Below are 21,801 nucleotides of genomic sequence, written 5' to 3' on the forward strand. Positions count from 1 at the left end.
GATGGCTACGTACGCTGCGAAAGAAGTTCAACATACATACACATCGTTTACCTTTCACGGCAAAGGAATGGTTACCCTTCATGTGCCTACATCTACAGACGTAGAGTCTCGAAGTATATTTTCTATTTACTTTACCAGGGCCGAGCTCATTGACGAAAACAGTATTATAAACGACTCCCGCTACAAAACAAAATTCGTTTTAGCCAACGGAGGCTTTTTGAGAGGTGATTAAGATAAACATGCCACGGCAAGCGCCGCAAGGCTTGCCATAGCAAAAAGCTTCAGCGCCCGTTTTGTTTTTAAAAGCTCGTGAAAAGTCCATTAGCACAACGAGATGTTGCCCACCTGTTTGGTTTTGTCCTCCGCAATGCCACGAGCCAGCTGAGTGCTGAAGGTGCTCTTTCCCACGCCGCCTTTTCCCGACAGCACCAGCACCTTGTACTTCACAGAGGCCAACCTCTCCTTTATTTCTTTAATCGCTGCAACAACAACACACAATCAACCCATTAGTGGAGCTCAAAGGAGTACCGATCGCAGCGCGGCGAAAAACCCGTGGTCTGGGCAACACCCTGGGCTAGTGTGCAGCATACTAATGCAACGTTACCGCAAATCAATTTCGCTATAAACAAAGATATATCTCATCGCTGCACAAATGTTACAGCATTAAACATTGAAAGGACGAAGCCGCCCGACAGAAGGTCAAGTCAGAGGTTGTGTGTACTTAGTGTGTAGAGCTAGTCTGTCAATCCACTACTGAATGAGGGCCTCCCCACTTCACGTGGGTTCATGGGGGTTATTTGCCCATACTTCACCATGCTGGTCAGTGGGGGTGGTGGTGAAGACAGCGAGCATAGACATTGCCATGTAGTACAGTACAAATATGAATTTGCAACATTGTCCATTCCTGCTGTCCACAATAATCCAGGTGTAACAACGTTAAAACGCTGGACAGGACTGATCTCGAGTGGCAGTCAACAGCGGGAAGTGGAAATTGCACATTCCTATGGTGGAACTGAGTTTTTCCACACTGCTCTGTGGATTTATCAAACATCATCACTTGGGGAAATTGTCACGCGGGTAACAAATGTTTGATGTAACTTAGACCTGTAATGATCCCGCCTCTCCCCACCTTACGATTCAATACATCTACTCGGTTCAGTGTTACGACTCGATTCCAGGATCAAAAACAATTTTACACTGTGGCGAACGTAGCACCTCTATTGACTGCAGGGATCATTGTCATCATCATCAGCCATGAACGACAACCTTCTGGATGAAAGCCTCATGCCCGAGTCGTCACATTCCTTCACGGTCTCGGGAAGCGACGGTCCAATCTAGTTCCTGCACCCGAGCCGATGTCATTGCTCCATCTCCAAAGCAGACGCAGATGAAGTCAGTGTGTTCCCTCCTTGCGCTGTCCTTACATTTCCCCAACTTCATCCCTTCGCCACGCATCTTTCCAGGGATGTGTCCTGCCCAAGCATTTCTCATTTTCTTCTGACAGTAAGGTGTCGCTCATTTGTGATCGTTCTCTGATCAACGTGTTTCTCTTTTTGTCTCTTGTATTCGTGTTGAACTTCTTTTTTCGCACCGCTCTTAGCCAGCCGTGCTAATCGGCGGTGCTAATCTCGAGTGTCATCCCCCAAGCAGGAATCTCTCCGTGCTTCCTCGCACACCACTTTTTGGGTTTTACTCCATTTGCTTAGTAAGTGTCCATGTTTGCAAGAGGTGTCATGGCAGGTGACACTGCACTCATTAAAAGCGTTCTAATTCAAGCACTGTGGTACGTAGCTTTTCATTTTCAAATGATGTAATCTATCAAAAGCTCTTGCTCATGTTCTTGCTCACCTATTTAATTAATCATTCTAATCCAGATTCGCCCACCAACAATTTCCCTCGGTGTCATTCCCTCCAACGTACATTTAGTGACCTTGTTGTACATGACCTTTGTTATTTCCTTATACAATAAACCTCGCTATTTTGGTATTTGATCATTCGTAATTGGGGATAATTCTGCATATATTGTATATTAGTAATTCGCCATGAGCCGAATTGCCATACCAAATGGTCCAATTTCGGCATAGCGCGTGGAGCGATGCCGCACGCCACGACCAAAACAACGACTTGGTCTCGCGGCGGCGCGCGTGGTGAGCATTTGTGCAGACCTGTTGCTTTGGACTTTACCTTGTTAATGCACTCTGTGCAAGCCAACCATCTCACAAATGTCGTCTTCACCTACATAAAAAATGCAAAGGGACTGCAGTATACATTCTTTAGCCTGCGAGACGAATCCAAAGTTTAGGATAGAATTGGTGCAGGTGTATCAATGCGTATTTTCTTATCTGGTTACTGTTGGTAAGTGTTACTTTTTTTTAAAAATAATTATTGGAAAATAAATTTAGATTTTTTTTTTTATTGGGGCAAGAGGCATTGTACATAATTTGGAATATTGGCTAATTCGGCAAGGCCAGAGCTCCATATGTCTCAAATTAACAAGAGTTCACTGTATTTATCTTTGAGCTCAATCTTGCAGCCTTGATTCTTAAGTTCTCCAATCACTTTCCATCATTCATTTCCAATGGTTGTCACAACAACTGTCATCGGCAAATCTGAGACGGTTCATATTTTTCTCCACTTATATTAGTTTGTCCAATCCAAATTTTCACAAAATGTGCCCTAATATTACTGTCAACACCTTTTTGAGGGAGCGCATCTCCTTGCCAGACACCTCTTCCGCTTTGTATTTTGTTACTTTCTTCATCACGCAATCACAGCGCGGGTGTTCAGCCGTCATAAATTGCTTTGCTCATTCATATCAATGCCTTCATTCGCGTAGAAAAAAACATTAAAATGGCAAAACAAAATCAAATCGACGATTGGTCATTGACAACTGGTAGACAGCGCGAGGTAGGATTACAGCGCGCACGTGAAGAGAGAACCATGAAGCGACCAGATATGGGGGTGCCAGGAGAAGAGTTGGGAGGATACAATGGCACCAGGCGAGCCGGCCGATAGCCCCTCACCATTGCCACCGTCTTCAATGGTTAAAGCATTCAATGTGGAAAAATCTCGTAAGACGGAGCATCATGTTTGCAAGGGTGTTTCATCACTGCACCCCCTGTTCTGCTCATTTTAATAAATGTGACAATTACACCACTTTGGAGGCCTACATCAGCTTTCTTGGCCTCTTCACCAGCTTGTAGGGGCCCCTGTATAAAACCGCAGGGTCTCTAGACCAGCCCGCTATTCCCTTTAAACCGGGGGGCCGCAAGTTAGCACACTAAGTTCAGTACACCTGCTAGACAAGTTGCTTAGCCTATTCAGACCATCCGACCCTTAGACTACTGCCAAGACATTTCTTGCTCGAGGAGGCCCAGTTGACAGGGAGAGAGTAAGCAAGGACTTTGGTGAGTTCTGTTACAGGTGCCCGTGTCAATCATCAAGGCATGAGTCCTCCCCACACCCCTCAGTCAAAAATAGATTAACCAGTGCACGCACGCAATTGAGCACGTGCGGTTCATTGAAGCACAGTTAATCAAGTCTACTGGACTGACAGTGAGGTGAAGGTCAAAGGAGACCACAGGACGGAAGAGGAGGACAAGTGACCTCTCGTCGTGAGAAGAGGACAGACGAGAGAAGGATTCTCTCCGACAGCAGGCTGAATTAGAGACAGAGGATGTGGAGGGCAATGAGGTCACAAAAATGGGTAAGAGAAAAGCCATACATTATTTCTTTATACTTACAGAGATTATGTAGCTGATATGAAATTCAATAGGAAGCCAGGAAATGCGCTTAATGACAGGTTTAATATGGTCCCATTTCTGATTTGGAGTGATTACGTTGGCAGCAGCCATCTAGATAACATTATCTTCTGGGCAAAGGTGCCACAGGGGGTTATGGCACACCTGGTACATTGGCGGGGGGAGGGGTGGCACGCAATAAACAACAACCCCCACGAAACATCCCCTTCGCTGACGATGGATGGCAGGCAGGGTAATGAGAGCCAAACGACCAATTGTGACTGTTAAAAAAAATGTAATAGTACATTAAAAAAAGGTCTTCTGTATTTGTCAAGTTAAAAAGAGTGTGGCTCTGTCGAGATACAATGTAGATGACAGGTAGGACACAACAAAGCCTTGACGATTGCGCGTGTTGCGATCGAAACGTCGTAGTTTTTTGTGAATTATTTTGTTCTACGTGACTTTACCGAAAGACCCAAAGAATACGAATACAATGTAATGCACGAGCCGCTGCTCAAACCCTCATCCATGCTTTCATCACAACTCGACTAACAATTGCAACCCTCTCGTATGTATGGATAACTTCTTTCCCACCGTACATAGTCAACGGAGCCAATCGGAAGTGAAGTACTATTAGATTTGTTTAAACAGTCCAGACTTCTCTTCCACGTCCGTGAAGGAGACCACACCGCCGACTCCTCCAAATTCCAGAGAGTACATTGTAATCCGAGGCAGCGAATTGAACCCATGTCCTTTGTGTATCAGGCAAGGTCTCCACCCCGCCTGCCTCCCCACCTCAAATCTGTGCTGTACGGTCACCCCATGGTGCTGTGATTAGGAATTTAAAGAGTTCAGTAAAGTTGTTTCAACCTAAGCAGGGATACATGAACAACTGAGCTTTTTGGCACTAGTCAGGGTAATTACTGATGGGAGGATAAAGATATGTTTAGGCAGGTTGGAATTTATTAGAAAATATGAAGCAGTTTTATCTTTGGACAGATACCTTCATGATGTAAACTTGTTTTCTTACAGTTCTAAACCTGAATTCTTATAACGCTTATCATGGCTTGAGTCTGTTAACCATAGGGAATTAGGTTTTTCTGCCACTCTGTTGGCATATTGAATTTCCTGTGCATGCTTCTATTAGCAACCATGCCTCTCCTTCGTGAAAGAAATAATCCGGTCTTTGTGTTTGCTTCAAATTACATTCACAAATATAAAGAAACAGCATTATAAGGAAACACTGCACAACCATGAAGGACTCACACCTTTTGAGACCTCGTTTGCCAGTATTAAATTATGATATGGTTTTCCCCTTTCTGGCTATACAACAGTTGTGTTAAGATGTTAAAACACTAAACTGAAACCTTTGCAAGGAATTGTCTGCATTAACCACATATACTTGTGGTGAACATGTAAACAAAAAAACATGCTCTGACAGTATGTGCATTGTCTTTGAAACTGATTGGTCCACACCAGAGACAGCTTTCTTTAGAGCCTAGTCTCAAACAGTGTTAGACCAGAGGACGCTCACCCCGAGCTCTCAATGTCCTGATCGTGCGTTGTCTTTGTGCTGTTCACCTTTTGGCGTCCTCTGGTCTAACGCTGTTTGAGACAAGGCTCTAAAGAAAGTTGTCTCTGGTGTGGACCAATCAGTTTCAAAGACAATGCACATACTGTCAGAACATGTTTTTTTGTTTGCATATTCACCACAAGTACCGGTATGTGTGGTTAGTGCAGATATGATTCCTTGCAAAGGTTTCAGTTTGGTGTTTTAACATCTTAACACCTGTTTTATTACCAGAAAGGAGAAAACCCCATTTTCATGACTCACACCTTTATTAAAAACCCATCTTCTCATCTCCATCCACACAAACATCACACATTATATCTTTCACCATTACATTTTTGCCCAAGATACCCACCGAATGCATATTGCATGTATTTAAACGTATTGGCGCTTAGGGATTCTTATTAAGTTAGTAAAATAAAAGTGTTAAAATACACCATATCATTCTTAAAATAATGAAATCAAATGGAAAAAAAGCTTCCGATTCAGTATACCTTCAAATACATATGATCCAAAGGATGTGTATAAATTCATTCCGGGTACCTGGATCTGGAGCCTTCGTCACGCCAGATGCACACAGTGTCTGGTTGGGGCATCCTTGGCAGGCCGACACCTTCCCGGCCTGCTCGCTGCTTGTTCCAGGGCAGTCTGTGTAAAACAAATACGAAGACACCCCGTTTAGCAAGTGCTGTTAGAGAGCACCTATGAATGCCGGCACAGCACACGAAGGGGCGGGTGGCCAGCACCACGCCAGGTTGCCTTTGTTTCCCTGGTGGCGATGTTTACACACCGCACCAGGTACTCGTTTAAGTCTGAGCCAACCTAGGTGAGGCCCAAGAGCAGTTCAGATAATTGTCACTGGTTTTGGTCGTGAGCGGGAATCGAACTGCGTATAACACGTACACACACACACCAATGTCCACTGTGTATATACCTCTACAAACTGTCCTGGCAAAATGCTTTTTTCTCTGTGGCTGCTCCAATCATTTGGAATTGCATCCCGCTGCACAAACGCAGCAGCAGCATCATCGTGAAATCCACCGCCACTTCTGAGTGGAAGGCTCATATTAGGGGCCGTCCATAAATGACGTCACACACCTAGGGGGGGGAGGGGGGTCAAACATTTGTGACGATGTGTGACGAGGGGGGAAAGGTGGTTTGAGAAATGTGACGTCACATCAAAATGCGCAACTTTAAATAAATATAAATAGAATTGTTATAACACAAATTTTGATTATCATTATTAACTATTTGATTATTTAAATTTACTAAGGTCACCTTTTATTTATTCCATGAAGGAGCATTTTGCTTCTCCATGGGAGAATGGAGAAGCATACATTTTGTAAATTTTTTGAATGATTATTAAATATTTTTATTTTAATTATTCTACCACGGCATTTCATTCTGTGGAATGTGATTGTTATAATTGTACTCTCCATTTTGCTTGGTTCTACTACAAAGTTTCAAGTATTTTTTAATTACTTTAAATATTTTATAATTATAAGAGAATTTCAATATAATATTCTGAACATCTACAGTTTTAGTTAGACGTTGAATATTTTCAAGTGAATTTTATGCTAAATTTCAGCCTCCTATTTAATAAATGGTTTCTCCTACAACATCAGAGTGCTGCACCACATTAAACACGCAGTACAATGACAATAATTTAAAGTGATTTGAAGCATAATTTAAAAATGAAATTATGGTTGGGGGGGGGGGGCAGAGCTTTGTGACGTCATATTTGAGGGGGGTCTGACTTTTTGTGACGCCGTGTGACGAGGGGGGGAGGGGGGGGGTCAAAAATCGGCCAAAATCGCATGACGTCACTTATGAACGGCCCCTTCGTGTCGTCGGGCAGATGAAGCATGGCTTCTCGCATCCAAATCGCAACGGGGAAATTAGCGTTTGCATGAAAATCTGCCCGTTATAAATTGTTTAAATGTTGTTGAGGTTTTTGCCCTTTAATGCAACTATAATTGGTGACGTTTTGGGCAACGGCCCTTCTTCATGCCACATCGAGGCCAGACAGAGTGAATGGATAAGAGTTGAAGACTTGCACTTAAAAATAAATAAATAACTTTGATGTTTTGGCAGTTTCTATTTTCACAATTGTGGGCACTGTTGTCAAATGACAGATGTAATAACACCTTTCAATTAAGCCAACCACATATGAACGTCAACTGCACAGCCCTTTATCAATCCACTGCTGCATGACCGAATCCCCACACACTTTGGTCATGGGAGTTGTTTGGCTCGTTCAACGATACTTCACTACGCTGGTCAGCACAGGCTGCTGATAGGAGGGACCTTGGGAAGGTTAACGTATCACTAGTCCTTTATGTTAGCAATGGCCAGGAATCAAACTTAGGTTGCGGAGTGTTTAGTTTGTTGTCCCACCAACCCCCCCCCCCCCCACGTCTAATTAGCGTGGTTGGCTACGTACGGTGCGAAAGTTCAACATAGTGTACTTACCGACGTGCCACCGTTCCATGCCCCAAATACATATACAAAGTTATATTGTGGTTTGTAATAATATGTACACCCAGGATGTGCTAACCACAAGTCTGCACATTATGAACCAAGGTCACAGGTCAAGATCACAAGCTGCCAGTCACCTCCACAGCAATGGCTGATACTGCTCCTGCACTAATTCATTGTCTCCAGTGTATTCGCTTTAATCTCATCACACACAGTACAGCAACATAGCCGGTGTCTCCCGACAGCCCAATCTTGACGCTGTCCTCACGCAGTTACGTGTCACTATCCGTCAAGGTATAACTATGTTTGGACGTACAAACAACAAATTACTTCTAACCCCGGTTGGAAATCGACTCGGCCCATCATCCTTCTGGGATCAATTCAAGTGAGTGCCACTTTGCGAGCAGACAAAAAGTGGGATCCGACTCTCCCCCTGCTGTAAACTAACAAAAAAAATGTCTACTCGTTCCTCTGAACTATAAAGAGAAGGGAAAAAAATCCCCACTTGTATTTTTGGTGAACGCTGAATTCAGGTGCAAGTATATGCACTAGGAACAAAACAATGTACAACCTACGCGCTGCACAATATAATGGCTCGCAGTGTTATTTATCCACGCATTTCCTTTCTCAAATATATTAAGAGATGTGCCCATTCGGTGACGTTATGAGACAAGGATGTTCTAATTTGGAACTCTGAGACAGCGGTGCATCTTCTCCACGATGTAGACACTCAATGTCATGAAATGAGACATGTAAACTGTTGAGAGAGCTATAGACACAATTTGATGTTATGTTAATTGACGCGTTTATGTTCAGTAGCATCTGAATTCTAGACGCTAAGTGGCCCATCCACGTTTTCACGAATCTGGAGCTCCTTCAGCCTCTTGGGGCCCTAAGCGTTTGTCTCACCCCCTCCCCTAGGTGCGTGATGTCATTTATGGACGGCCCCTTAGCCACTCTGTTGAGCTATCATTCGTTGCCAAGTCGCTTCTGAAAAAGAGCTGTGTTTTGCTCGGTGGCCCTTAGCTGGTAAAATAAGAAAAGGTTTGTTTGAGCCATTTCTGTCGCTGGCCTCGTTAAATAACAGCCTCTAGGAAGGCGGGATCACGTACAACTGCTGTCTGCTGCTGCTGCTGCCTACAGCTTGACACGTGCTTGGGTTTCGTAACGTTGAGCCCCCTGGGTTGTTATCTTCATGAATGACGCGGCATCAAAGCAATATTGTCTTGACGATGACAGTATTCTCTACTACTCTTGTGAGTTCTTTCGGTAAAGTCACGCAGGTATATAAAATAAATTAAATTACGACGTTTCGGGCGCAACACAAGCGTCCGTCATCAGGCGGGGACAACCACAGCAAGAAACAATTGCTGAAGTGGGCAAAAGGGCTGCTGTGACAAGAGGTTATATAGGTAGGAGAGGGGCGAGGAGCAAGGGAGGAGAGATAGAGAGGTGGGGTAGGGGATTTGTGGTTGTCCCCACCTGATGACCGACGCTGGCGTTGCGCCCGAAACGTCGTGATTTAATTTATTTCATACCTACGTGACTTTACCGAAATAACTCAAAGAGTATGGATCTCTGCAGTCACGGAAACTTTTCATCTAGATTAGTATTCTCTGCTGTTCACGTTTGCCGATGTCCCAAGAGGATCGCGGTGTTGATTGTCGCCACACCCGAGGTCGTGTCGCGTCTGGCTTGGCGCTGTTCTTGTCGCGTCACCGTTTGACGTCTCAAGTGCGGTGCGCGATGTTCAGCGTTTTGAGACGTTCGATCGTGAATGACGCGATATAAAATGAATAAACACCGCTTCTGAGGGCCTCTTATCGACACTTCATACTCTGATGCGACTATTTATTAAGGAACCCCCCTTGAGCGACACCCATACCGAGGGGCTTCGACCCAGCAAACTCAAACCCGAGTTGTTGCTGGGTCGATTTAATGTTAATGGTAAGGCGAAATAATTTACACGAAGAGCACACGTGGAAAAAAAAAGTTGGGAGTACATTTTAAGCGAACCGTACCAGCCTCGTGAATTCGTGACTCACGCCTCTCTCAGCGTCGCTATCTATTGTGCAGTCTCAGTCCAAATCAATGTTTATGTCACACGAACATTGTTGTGAGCACGTCACCACGCGTTGACACGAGGCCTGAACCCATGGCCTCGGCAGTGGTGGCCTCAAATGCTTTCCGACAAAGCCATCATCTCTCTCTGTGTGTCTCTCTCTCTGAGAGAGCAACGCGACACAGCCTGACCTAGGACTCACAACCCAGCCACGGGCATCTCAGAAGTTGCTCCCGCTATGTCCATTGCGACATATCGAGGCGAGGTTAAAAAGACGACCCCAGCCGGTCACCGTGGAAGGGACTCGAACCCAGGTCGTCGGCGGTGCCGACTCAGCGCGTTGAACCCCCCCCTCCCTCCCCGAGGCACCGGGGCTGCGCTTCCGTCCGGCGTCTACTTAACGCCGGCGCGACATCGCCTGGACAGAGGGGCCGAGGGGGACTCGAGAGCTGAGGCGGACTCACGCTCGGGAGCGTCTTGCGGGCGATCGGCCATTGGGGTCCCTGTCGGAGCAGCCTCGCGCTCACTGTACTCGCGGTGCCGCACCCACGTGGTACTTGCACGGGCGCACCGCCCTCGCTCAGCATGCCTTGCCAACTCAGAGGGGGTTTTCCCTCCATATCCATCCACATGTCCACTTAACCACTTGCCCGCCCACCTACCTACCTACTCATCTGCTAACCACATACCCACCTACCCACACACCCACCCAGATACCCACCCACTCAGCCACATTCATTCCCACCCACTTACCCACCTACCTACCCACCTCCTACCCACATACCCACCCACCTAACAACAAATCCACTTAACCACATACCCACCCACCCACATACCCACCCACCTACCCACAAACCCACCCACCCACACTCATACCCACCCACCCACATACCCACCCATCTAGCGTATTAATTTTAACAATTATATGTTTACGTTTCAATTGTGTAACCAGGTGACAACTCTATAGACCAGGATACTGCATGTTAGAATATTTATTTATACTGGAGGAATCCGATGAGCTATAAAGCTCTTTTTCACAGATGTCCAGTATGTGTGTTGAACTTCTTTCACACCTTACGTAGCCAACCGTGCTGTTTTTTTATTTGCTGTTTTTTTTCATTTTGCTTTTTTTTTCATTTTGCTGGGGTTTTTTTCATGGATTATGTTTGCAATCACATAGTCACTTTAAGATGTTTTTCTTGTTTGTGTTTTAGTTTTTTTGTTTGTTGTGGTTGCATCCGATTCAAGAGCCGAATGACTCACAGGGCTATACCAAAAAAAATAAACTGAAACTGAAAATAAACTGAATCGCAGGTGCGGTGGAAGGACAACAAACTAAACACAACAACAAGCAGTTCTAAAGAAATCCGTTTTCAATATAGATTTAAAAGTGCATAGCTCCAGTGTCTTCTTTATGTCACTGCATTGCGCGCTTTCAGATGCGCAACCGCGATGCAGTGACGTCCTTTGTTCCGATGGCCAGCCAGAAGCCGCTGCGATTGAGGGATTTAATTTGGGGGGAATTATCCGAACATGGCAAATTTGGACCGTGACGCGGGCACACGGTGGCCTAGCTCTTGCAAATGAGGTCAGGGGATCCGGAACGTCCATTGCAAAGCAGACGCCTCGTGCTGCCTCCGGTTATTACAGCCACAGTATTAATCAGGGCGGCCGCTGGATTTGAACCGAGGACCTCTAAGACAAGCGGCAAAGCGCGGGACGCATGTGCCATGTCACCGCCTCGAACTAGGAGCCATATCTTAAAGAGAGCACCCGAGCCTATCACGTCTGATCCTTCACCAGCATTCATTCAAACAAGCCTGGCTTTGCGGATTAGACAATGTGTGTCGGTACCAAGCCCAGAGTTTTGCTTGCGTTGAATCAATGCTGCTGAAATGATGCATGTGGTAGAAGGCGTTAGGGCTGATGGATTGTATAAAAAATATCTTACTTTACGTCTAGATATATTTATTTTTTATGTCGAGAGAAGGTGAATGTTTTGTGGTTTTGCTTGCCTGGTTCTCTTCAGCAAATAAATACTGATTGGACAAATGATGTTGGAAATCGTGTTGCTTTGGAAGGCTCAAAGGGCGAGGGAGCTAAATATGACTTATGTTTTGGTGGTGGGTGGGACAGGCCATTGTCAATTATGTATGACCATTCACCCACAATACGCTCTCAGATCAGCACGTAACACATTTTGTGGAGATATTTCATTGTTAGTACCACGTGCATGATGTGGATAACCTTAAGTGGCTCCAATCTTTGCTGTATGATCACTTGTCAAAAATTAATTGGCTATCACATAGAGCAATTCACATTTAATATACCACATTCTCCGGATCATAAGACGCTCTCCAAACTTGTGCCCCAGTGTCAATATAGTAATACAAAGGCAGTCGCACACACAGGCACACCAGACTTTTGTTTTGAACATGCAAAGGGGAAAATGCGTCTTACAAAATGCTAATAATATACGAGCCTCTGTCAGTTGAACACGTAGGCTTTCGCGACCAGTATTATCCATAATACAGGGTTTTTTGGGGTTAGATCGCGTAGATATAAAAGTGTCGTTAAACTCGCCACCACCCCACATCGCCAAATTTTAAGGTTTGTGTGCAGCACACACCGGTGTGCTACATCAATAGCTACCGGTTGTCTAAAAAAGAAAATACCAATCGGTAATTTGCTGAGAGCGGTTTAGATATGGTTTTTATTTTTCGATTTAAAGCTTTCGTGACTGCAGGGATTCATCTTCTTGGTTCTTTCGGTAAAGTCACGTAGAAGGGAGATAATAAAATAATAAAAATAAAACAATAAAAGAAAATTCTCACCACGTTTTGGCCACAACACAAGTAGCCTTCCTCAGGTGAAGAAACAGAACTGTCGGAAAGACAGCACTCCAATGAACACTGCTAAGCTTGGCAGCGTATTTTAAGCTGGGTGGGAGGAGCAGAGCTCCTTGACAAAGGAGTTTACATATCAACAGAAGAATTTAGCATTGAAGTAGCTGTGTTAATGTGAGAGATTAGCAGGATGTTAAAGTCAGAAATTAGCATGTAACTGGGAGATTAGCATGATGTTAGTGTGAGGAATTAGCATGAAACTGGTCACGGAAGTAGCTATGTTAAAGTCAGAATTTACATATCAACAGAGGCATTTAGTATATTGACACTAAATAACTGCAACTACCCAACTATCATACAATAAACCGATGTGAAAGCACTAAATATAAACTACATCAATATAATCAATGTATTCAATATATTATCCAATAAGCTGAGCTATTAACATAAAGTAACTGGGTATACACTACACTATATAATGAATACCATATAGTAAACTGATAAAAAAATATATAAACTATATCAATATTATCAATTAACTCAATATACTCTCCAATCAGCTGAGCTACTAACGATAAGTCATTATACATTACAATTCTATGTCGAAAAAAGTGGCGGTTTCTTTTTTCCTCAACGTTAGCACCATTGAAAGCGACGAGCTTTGTTCAGACGGACGAGTCGATCTATGCTCAGAACGGAGGAGGGGGGAGAGAGAGCGAAACAGCCACGATGCGCTGCTGTCCTGTGTTGCGTTACAACTTTGCTATAAACTAGACTACTATACATTACATACCTTCCAATCTAAACTACATTATATAATATCGTATACACAGCCCAATGTAAGCTCTAACATTATGCATTATATTGATATGTCTCCAACTAAACTTGTTTCTACATTACACGACTATACACCGTAATATACACTGCCATAGACAAACCCCACCATTGAATTATACAATGTGTTACTATACACTACCCTATACTTTAGACTATAAAATATCAGACTTGTAATATTACACTATGTATTATTCTACCAACCCTACTGTATACCACACTGCTGTATATTCACTATACAATTACGATACTATATATTGCCTTATGAAGTATGTTAAACATTACACTGTTATACTATTTATTATTATACAATATGCTATAAACCATACCATTGACCGTCGTGTGAAAGGTACTAAGAGGCAGTGCCAGCGAATGGACTGCGGTCTGAAAGTCACCGTAAAATACAATCAATCAAGAACCGAAATGGTGTATCACGTCTTTCCAATGATTACTAAGCCAGAATCCATCTTCTCGGTTTAAATTGTCTCTGTGTTCACGGATGCAGTCCGAGATATGTCGTTTGGTTTCTCCAATGTAACTGCTCTCACAGAGGCAACTTAGTTTGTAGATGCCCGGGTGCTGTATGTCTGGAACCACATCTTTTACAGACGGGACCAGATCACGGATTTTATGTACTGTGTTGAATCAGACCTGGATCTTGTGTTTATTCAGGATTTTGGAGATATTTTTTGTGACCCCCGCAATGTAGGGTAAGGTGATGGTTTTGAATGGCTCCTCAAGAGGATCTTTCTTCATGGTTGGAGTGATGGCTTTGCGGATTGTGTAGTCGGAGTAACCATTTGCCTCGAGAGCTTGGTGTACGTGCTTGAGTTCACTGGCAATGTGTTCCTGGTCGGAGATGCATTGGGCTCTATGGTATAGAGTCTTGATGAGGGAATTCTTCTGGGATGGAAGGTGGTGGGAATCCGGTTTTAAGTAAGCATCCGTATGGGTAGCTTTCCTGTAGACAGAGTAGCTCATTGAACCATCAGGTCTCCTTTTAATTAGGACATCCAAAAAGAGTAGCTTGCCATCTTTTTCGACTTCCACCAAGGTGTGCTTACAAACAGCAAGAACTTGAACAGCTAGTCAACTTCGTGACCTGGAGCTGACCGCCACCACAAACTCAAGCACACGGGCGAGAAGCAGTACATGTGCGACGAGTGCGGCAAGACATTACTCGCGCTTGGCCTACCTGTACGTTTTTCACTTGTGTGTTTAACTGTTGTGGATCTTTGTTATCTTAAAGTTGGCAATTCTCCTGCTGTGTATCATACTACTGTCGTTCCCGGCCATATCTAGTGCCACACTCAACTCTACAAACGGCTACCCTCGTTACTTTGCGTCCATACTTATTGCTCGATTTGCCACTGCACCTGCAAATGAAACAGCTCATAGACACTTCTACACTCCATCATTGTATCCTTTTAAACCCTATCTTTGTCCCATTACTTCTCCAGCACTCCTTCCAAACTTCATTCTGCTCTTAAAAATAACACCATCTGCGAGCTGCTGCTATTCGTCCAAGGTTCACCGCTCTTCATTCTTTCACAGAAAATACTTGTGCAAACTATTAATTCTACTTTTCTTATTTCTGGGTGGAATTGAGCTTCATCCTGGCCAAAATATAAAGAACTCGTATAATTCGGTAGATTTTTCTGGCAGAAAAGGTGTTGGTGTTCTACATGTCAACATCAGAGGGCTTGTGATTAAATTAAGTCAACTAAAACTAGAAGTGGCAAATCTTGACCCGGACATTTTTTGCCTAACAGAAACATTTCTCACTCCTGCGGTCAATGACTTGCAGATTACGATTGACAACTACAACCATTTTCAGCTTGACCGAGGATCTAAAGGAGGTGGAATTGCCATCTATGTTCGTAATACTATTGCATTTTCACCAGCTCACTCCTTGTTTAAAAAATGTTGCTTTGAAAGTTTGGCTCTCCGAATAACTCTTCCAAATAATCATCAGATATTGGTAGTGTGCTGCTATAGACCGCCTAGTGGAAAGGATGTTGAAGCTGCATCTGCACTGAGAGAGCTTTTTGGGGGCCTCCCTAAAGGTGAAATAGTTTTACAGATTAATTTAACCTGTTTAAATTAATAAATGTCCCCACAAGACCCAACCTAAAAAATCCGGGACAGTCATCTCTGCTTGACGTCCTATTGACAAATGCCCCTCACAATTTCACACTGACTGGTGTTCTGGGTAATAACCTGAGTGATCACTCCTTCATTTTTGGTGTGAGATCATCAGCCAGACCCAAACCCCCCCCTAAATTGTTTGAGAAGCACTCTATGAGACATTTCAGCACTCAGGCATTTACTAATTATGTGCTTCACTCGGATATTGACAAGGTCTGTGATACCCCAACCTGACTAAGGCTTGGGAGACCTTCAGGTACACGTTTCTCCAAATTCTTAACAAACATGCTTCGTTGGTTAGATTTAAAACTAAAGGAAACCGCCCACCATGGTTTGATCCTTTGATTACAAAGCTCATGAAAACTAGGGACAAGGCTTGGGCATGTGCTCAGAAAAGTAATTTGGTCAATGACTGGCTAGAATACAGGATTTTAAGGAATAGATGCGTCAAAAAAATACGGCATGCAAAAAATGCCTATTTTTCCTCCACTCTCCTGGAATCACATGGAAATGCCAGGATTTTCTGGAAAACAATCAAATGTATCGAAAAGGCATCCAAAACAGACAATCTGCCCGTTGAGCTTAACCGAAATGGGGAATATTTTTCAGATCCCAAAAAAATAGTTGACAATTTTAACCTTCATTTTTCTGAAGCTGGTAATCTTTTTGATAATGTATTGGGAGTCACCCCTGCTCCTGCAAATTCCTACACCCCTGTCCAAACATTAAACGAATTTAGTTTCCAGCCAATCCACGAAAGTAATGTTCTGAAACAACTGTCCTACCTCAAAGGGTCCCCCTCTACCGGAGCAGATAGTTTTCCCGTCTTTGCTCTACTAACTGTTGGTCACCTAATATACAAACCTATAGCCCATATTTTCAACCTGTCCATCAAAGAAGCATCAGTTCCTCTACAATGGAAACATTCCTATGTCCGTCCATTTGACAAAGGGGGCCCTAAAGATGATCCAAATAACTACCGACCTATCTCAGTTTTGTCCCCGTTGATGAAAATTTTTGAAAAATTATTGATCTACCAAATTAGCAGTTTCCTGTCCACCAACAATCTACTACATCTAAAACAATCTGGGTTCCGAAAAAAATACAGCACCACAGCTGCTGCATTAGACTCTCTGAATCACATTTACAGTAGCCTTGATAATAAGCAGTACTGTGCCTGTCTTTTTCTTGACCTGTCCCAAGCTTTTGATACAGTAGACCACAACACCCTGCTTAGTAAACTAAGTTACCTCGGTTTTTCCGAAAACGCAGTAAAATGGTTACAAAATTACCTCTTTTCTCGCACTCAAACTGTATTCACAGATGGTTGGAGGTCAAACAGTGTTAAGATAACAAAAGGGGTTTCACAGGGTTCCATCCTCGGCCCTCTTTTGTTCTCTCTTTATGTCAATGACTTGGGCACTGAACTGGATTATTCCAGGGTAAATCTTTTTGCAGATGACAAGACACTGATTACTGCTGGCCACTCTCCGGATGACGTGATTGCTAAACTACAGGGTGATTTCAACAAACTACAACATCAGCTAGTTGCTCTTAAACTAGTCCTGAATACCTCCAAAACCAAGGTGCTATGCTTCTCACCGGGACTAAAGCAGGAAGTTATTTCTCCCCAATTACATTCCTTGAATAATTATCAAATAGAGCAAGCCAAGATCTATAAGTATCTTGGGGTCATCCTGGATTCAAAACTGAATTTTGAAGATCACATTGATTATATTGGTAAAAAGATGAAAATAAAAATTAGTTTTCTGTATCGACACAAGCACTGCTTCCCCCCAATGTTCCGTTTGGAATTGATAAAATCAACCATACTGCCTCTACTTGACTACTGTGACATCGTGTATAAATCAGCCCCAAGTACTGTACTGAAGAAGCTTGATTCCATCTATCACTCGGCCTTAAGATTTACATTGAACTGCCCATATAGGACTCACCACTGTGATCTCTACATTGGGTCAAACTTAACATCTCTTAATGTTCGACGGCTTGTGCACCAGATCTTATTTATTCACGATGTACTTACAAAAAAATCCACAGACTACCTGCTGGATCTCCTCTCTGTTTCAAAAAACAAATTTGACCTCAGGTCTTCGCTCATTTACCAGCTTCACATTCCCTATTGCTGTACAAAAACTGGAGGAAGGGCCTTTGCTATTGATGCCCCCAGAGTTTGGAATGCTATTGCCAATAAACTGCAACTTGAATCGCTACCAATGAGATCTTCTCTCAAAACTGCTCTAGAGGAGTTGTACACCCCTAGCTGCCAATGCTATTCATTGGCGTAAAAAAAATGTTTCTCTCCGGATGACGCTGCAAAGTATTATCTGTATTTTGATTTAGCGTGCTGATCTTAAAGGTGCATTGAAAAATTTGATACTCCGACCGATGCTTCTGTTGTTGTGGAGTAACTCATGCAGCCAGCTATGGCTCTAGGGTTTGGTGTTACATGTTATTTATGCAGTTTACTGTAAAAATACGGTCACAGTCCTTGTGATCACTGTTACGTTGCAATTATGGCTTCATTTTTTGGTGATTTGGAAAAGTTTTTTGGTTTGGACATGTTTGTTTTGTTGTAGTGCGGAGTTAGACTGATAGCCTTAATCTAAGTTTTTGTGGTTGTTGTTGTTTGACTTGCATCCCACTTGGATTTTTTCCACACAGCGTTGGTGTACGGTGCTTTTTTCAGGAATATTTTTGCTGTTATTTTTTCAATGGATTTTCTGTTTGCACAGTCACATAGTCACTTTAAGATGTTTTTCTTGTTCGTATTTTGTTTTTTTGTTTGTTGTGGTTGCACCCGATTCAAGAGCCGGATGGCTCACAGGGATATACCAAAATAAACTGAACCGAAACTGAACTGGTAAATCTGATGGTTGGGTGTATGGAATTGATGTGGTCGAGGAATTGGTCTAGAGCAGGCCGGCCATGTGTTCATTGGAGCGCTGTCTTTCCGACAGTTCTGTTTTTTCACCTGAGGAAGGCTACTTGTTATTATTATTATGTATTATTGTGTTATTTTATTTTATCAATTTATTATTTTATTCTCATTCTACGTGACTTTACCGAAAGAACCAAAGAAGAAGGCTACTTGTGTTGTGACCGAAACGTCGTGAGAATTTTATTTCATTATGTCTTATTTTTATTATTTTATTATTTCTCTTCTCCGTGACTTTACCGAAAGAACCAAGAAGATATGTTTTTTATGGTTTTGCACCTTGTTAGCTTGAACAAGGGTCATTGAACCAGAACAAAATGGTGCAAAATTGTGTTCTTGCCTAGGCAGGGCCTACAGAACTGCATTTTTAAGATGATGGTGAAATATGTTGCACTGAGTACCCTAAAACACATACTTGAGTATTTTTTTAGGTGAATGACATATCCCACATGCAATGCCACAAGAACACTACTCGGTCTCTGAATCTAAGTCAGACGGTTTCTTTTGAGTAGATTTTTTTCGACTCGAAAACGAAACAGAGTGGTTGAATGCGTCACGGATTCTAAGTTGAGTGTTAACCACGCCTGCTACGCGTAAAACGCAACTAAATAAAGGCCGACGCTTCACCACGCTCGATGCTGTGTGCTCATGTATGCGGGTAGCAGCCTCTGCCCTATCTTCTGCGTTTGTCTGTAAAGATGAATGAGATGTTAAGGAAATAAATTATCTCCTTTCACCACCTGGATGCACGGTTGGATGGGCAGTGAGTGCTTCCTGGGTGTGCCGTCTTCACCTTGGATGGAGATGACAATTGTAAATCATATCTTACACTTATAAATGACTCATATAAACAACCGTAGAGGTTGATGTGGTGGTGGTGCCCAGCATCATGGCACACGTGTGGTGTGCCACAGATCAAGCTAAGAAATGCGATATCTGTTATTCACATACTCTCTCAGCTGTGACCCTGTCGACCCACTTCATCACGGATAAGAGGCATCTAATGACATTTATGATGTCAGTTTATGCAGAACCACCCATATATTCATGCATGTAAACATCTGATTTTGTTTTCAAATGATGAGGAGAAAGCCCACTGAACATCCAAGGTTGGCATGTGGTTGGAACCGTTAGACCAACGTTGGTCCAACGTTCTGTGTTTACTGGAAAACTTATACTCAAGATTTAAATGTAATTTCTTTCAACTACTCAATTTATAATTACTAAGCTTGTTAAGGGCACTAGTTCTATTTTCAATGTATTGGATTCGGGGATGAGAATGAGACGTTAATAAGGGTAAAGCTATTGTGTAGATGTTTCTGTATTGATGCTTGTGGCTAACATTACGTGAATCTCTAAAAAATATATTCTTGAATTCTGCCACGAAGCAGGGTGATAAACGGTGTAATGTTGTTGCCGTAGGGTCAGCCTCCTTTACCAGTTGATTTGTTTCTATAAACTGTTTTATGAGTGGGGTTTTTTTAGATGCTAGTCGAGAAGCCGTTGCTCTGCAACGCATTAACAGGAGCACAAATTTTAAAGTTAGATTAAAAAAATTCCGAACCGTGCCTGCCAGTCTTCCGAAATTATTACTCCCACCTCTTCCAGTGTCGTTATCCATGATATGTCTTCCGAACTTCACCTTCCGCCGTCTCAGTTCAAATCAATGTTTGTTACACGGAAAATCCTGTTCATCCAGTTAGTTACCCAATTGGTTTTAGTTGCAACGGTCCGGCAGCCACGAACAAACACATAATTATTGTTGGGTTTGAGAGGAGCCCAGCCAGCAGCCAGCCAGGAAACTCGATGAATTGATTATTTGTAATTGTAGTATAATAGATTGGAATATAATTGCGTTTAAAAAATATTGTGAGAAAAAACGCCAATGCTCTCAAGATTATATATATTTATAACACAGCATATACGCACCTAGAATCTTGGGTTCTGGATTGTGAGAAGCTATGGTTGAGATGTGATCGTATGTCTCTAATTGGCATAAACAAGGCCCCAGCTCTACTCAGCCATCATGGCCCATATGAGGAGCTGTCCATCAGAATGTATATATCGGACTTCACAAGATAAACACAACGTTAAGGGGCCGTGACAAACCCCTTAACTCCAAGCCACAAAACGGAGCTTGGACTGCTTCACCTCATCTCAGTCACCCAAATCCAGGAGAGAGGAGGTCAAATTGTTCAGCTCTTATTAGAGGCAGGCAATGTTTTACCGCTGGGATAATTCCGTGGTCAGGATTGATTCACCGTAGACTCTAAAACAGTACGGTGGGTGGGAAGCTGTCCTTCAGCAAAAGCAGCTTCATCTTGTAGCCACGGTATGACGGTCACCAGTGACATTTTTTCTTATTCGTCATCCTCTGATATCCATGCAAATTGGCAAGAAACTCGGTTCCACGGGTCACTACGAATAATAGGATTTGCGAGTATAAAGAGCCATTTCAATGCACCATCGTGATTCGTGTTTTAGCGTTTTTATGCATCACATTCATACATTGTATTTTAACAGTGCACGCGATTTGATTCTCGCATAGACAAGCACACGTGTCAAACATAGCAGCAGCTATCGCGCACCGCGTCTCGGCACAATGTCACCGGTGAACATTCAACTATTATTGAGATTACGCTGCCAATGATTACAATGACGCCCTTTAGTGACCGCCCTCCCCCACCAACTTCGACGAATTCCCCGTTCCGAGTCACGGGCCAAGAAATGAAACAGCCTGCAAGCCGCTGGTGTTGTAGCCTCGCTGTCAGAACACGACTCCGGCGCTGCGAACCCAGACATCTGAGCTTGGCCACGGCTAAACATAAGGGGCGAGTGATACGTGAACCTCCCCTAGGCCCCTGCTATCACCAACTCGCACTGACCAATGTGGTAAATTGTGGTGGTGGTGGTGGTGGAAAGAGAAAAACAATATTCGTGACCAACACGGCGTGAGGAGATTGTCACCAAGTAGTGGATCGGCAAAAAAAAACTGTAAACAAGTTCGTGTGATTTATATATATGTATCGCACTGACTGTGCTGACTTCACAATAAACAGGGACCTCAACATTTTTATTCCTGAAAATCCCTCCCTGGCTAATGAAAATCGCCACCATCTTGAGGGCGAATGGCCAGCCGCAATATCGCAGAGTGCGTCGTTTGGCTT

The 21,801-nt window shown here is 43.2% G+C and overlaps 1 protein-coding gene across 1 annotated transcript in view; it reads right to left on the reverse strand.

Annotated features, from left to right (window-relative positions):
• The window catches only part of NUBP1 (NUBP iron-sulfur cluster assembly factor 1, cytosolic), a 51,562-nt gene extending 41,134 nt beyond the window's left edge, over positions 1–10,428 (reverse strand). The window contains exons 1-3 of the mRNA XM_032970354.2: positions 10,315–10,428; positions 5,854–5,958; positions 346–479 (exon numbers count right to left, since the gene is read on the reverse strand). Of these exons, the coding sequence (XP_032826245.1) occupies positions 346–479; positions 5,854–5,958; positions 10,315–10,345 (270 nt within the window). The 5' untranslated portion in view covers positions 10,346–10,428. The remainder of the gene's footprint in view (positions 1–345; positions 480–5,853; positions 5,959–10,314) is intronic.
• Between the last annotated feature and the right edge of the window lie 11,373 nt (positions 10,429–21,801).

Source organism: Petromyzon marinus, chromosome 3 (assembly GCF_048934315.1).
Source record: "Petromyzon marinus isolate PM22_M1 ecotype Great Lakes invasive population chromosome 3, UKy_Petmar_22M1.pri1.0, whole genome shotgun sequence".
Lineage (NCBI taxonomy): Eukaryota > Metazoa > Chordata > Hyperoartia > Petromyzontiformes > Petromyzontidae > Petromyzon > Petromyzon marinus.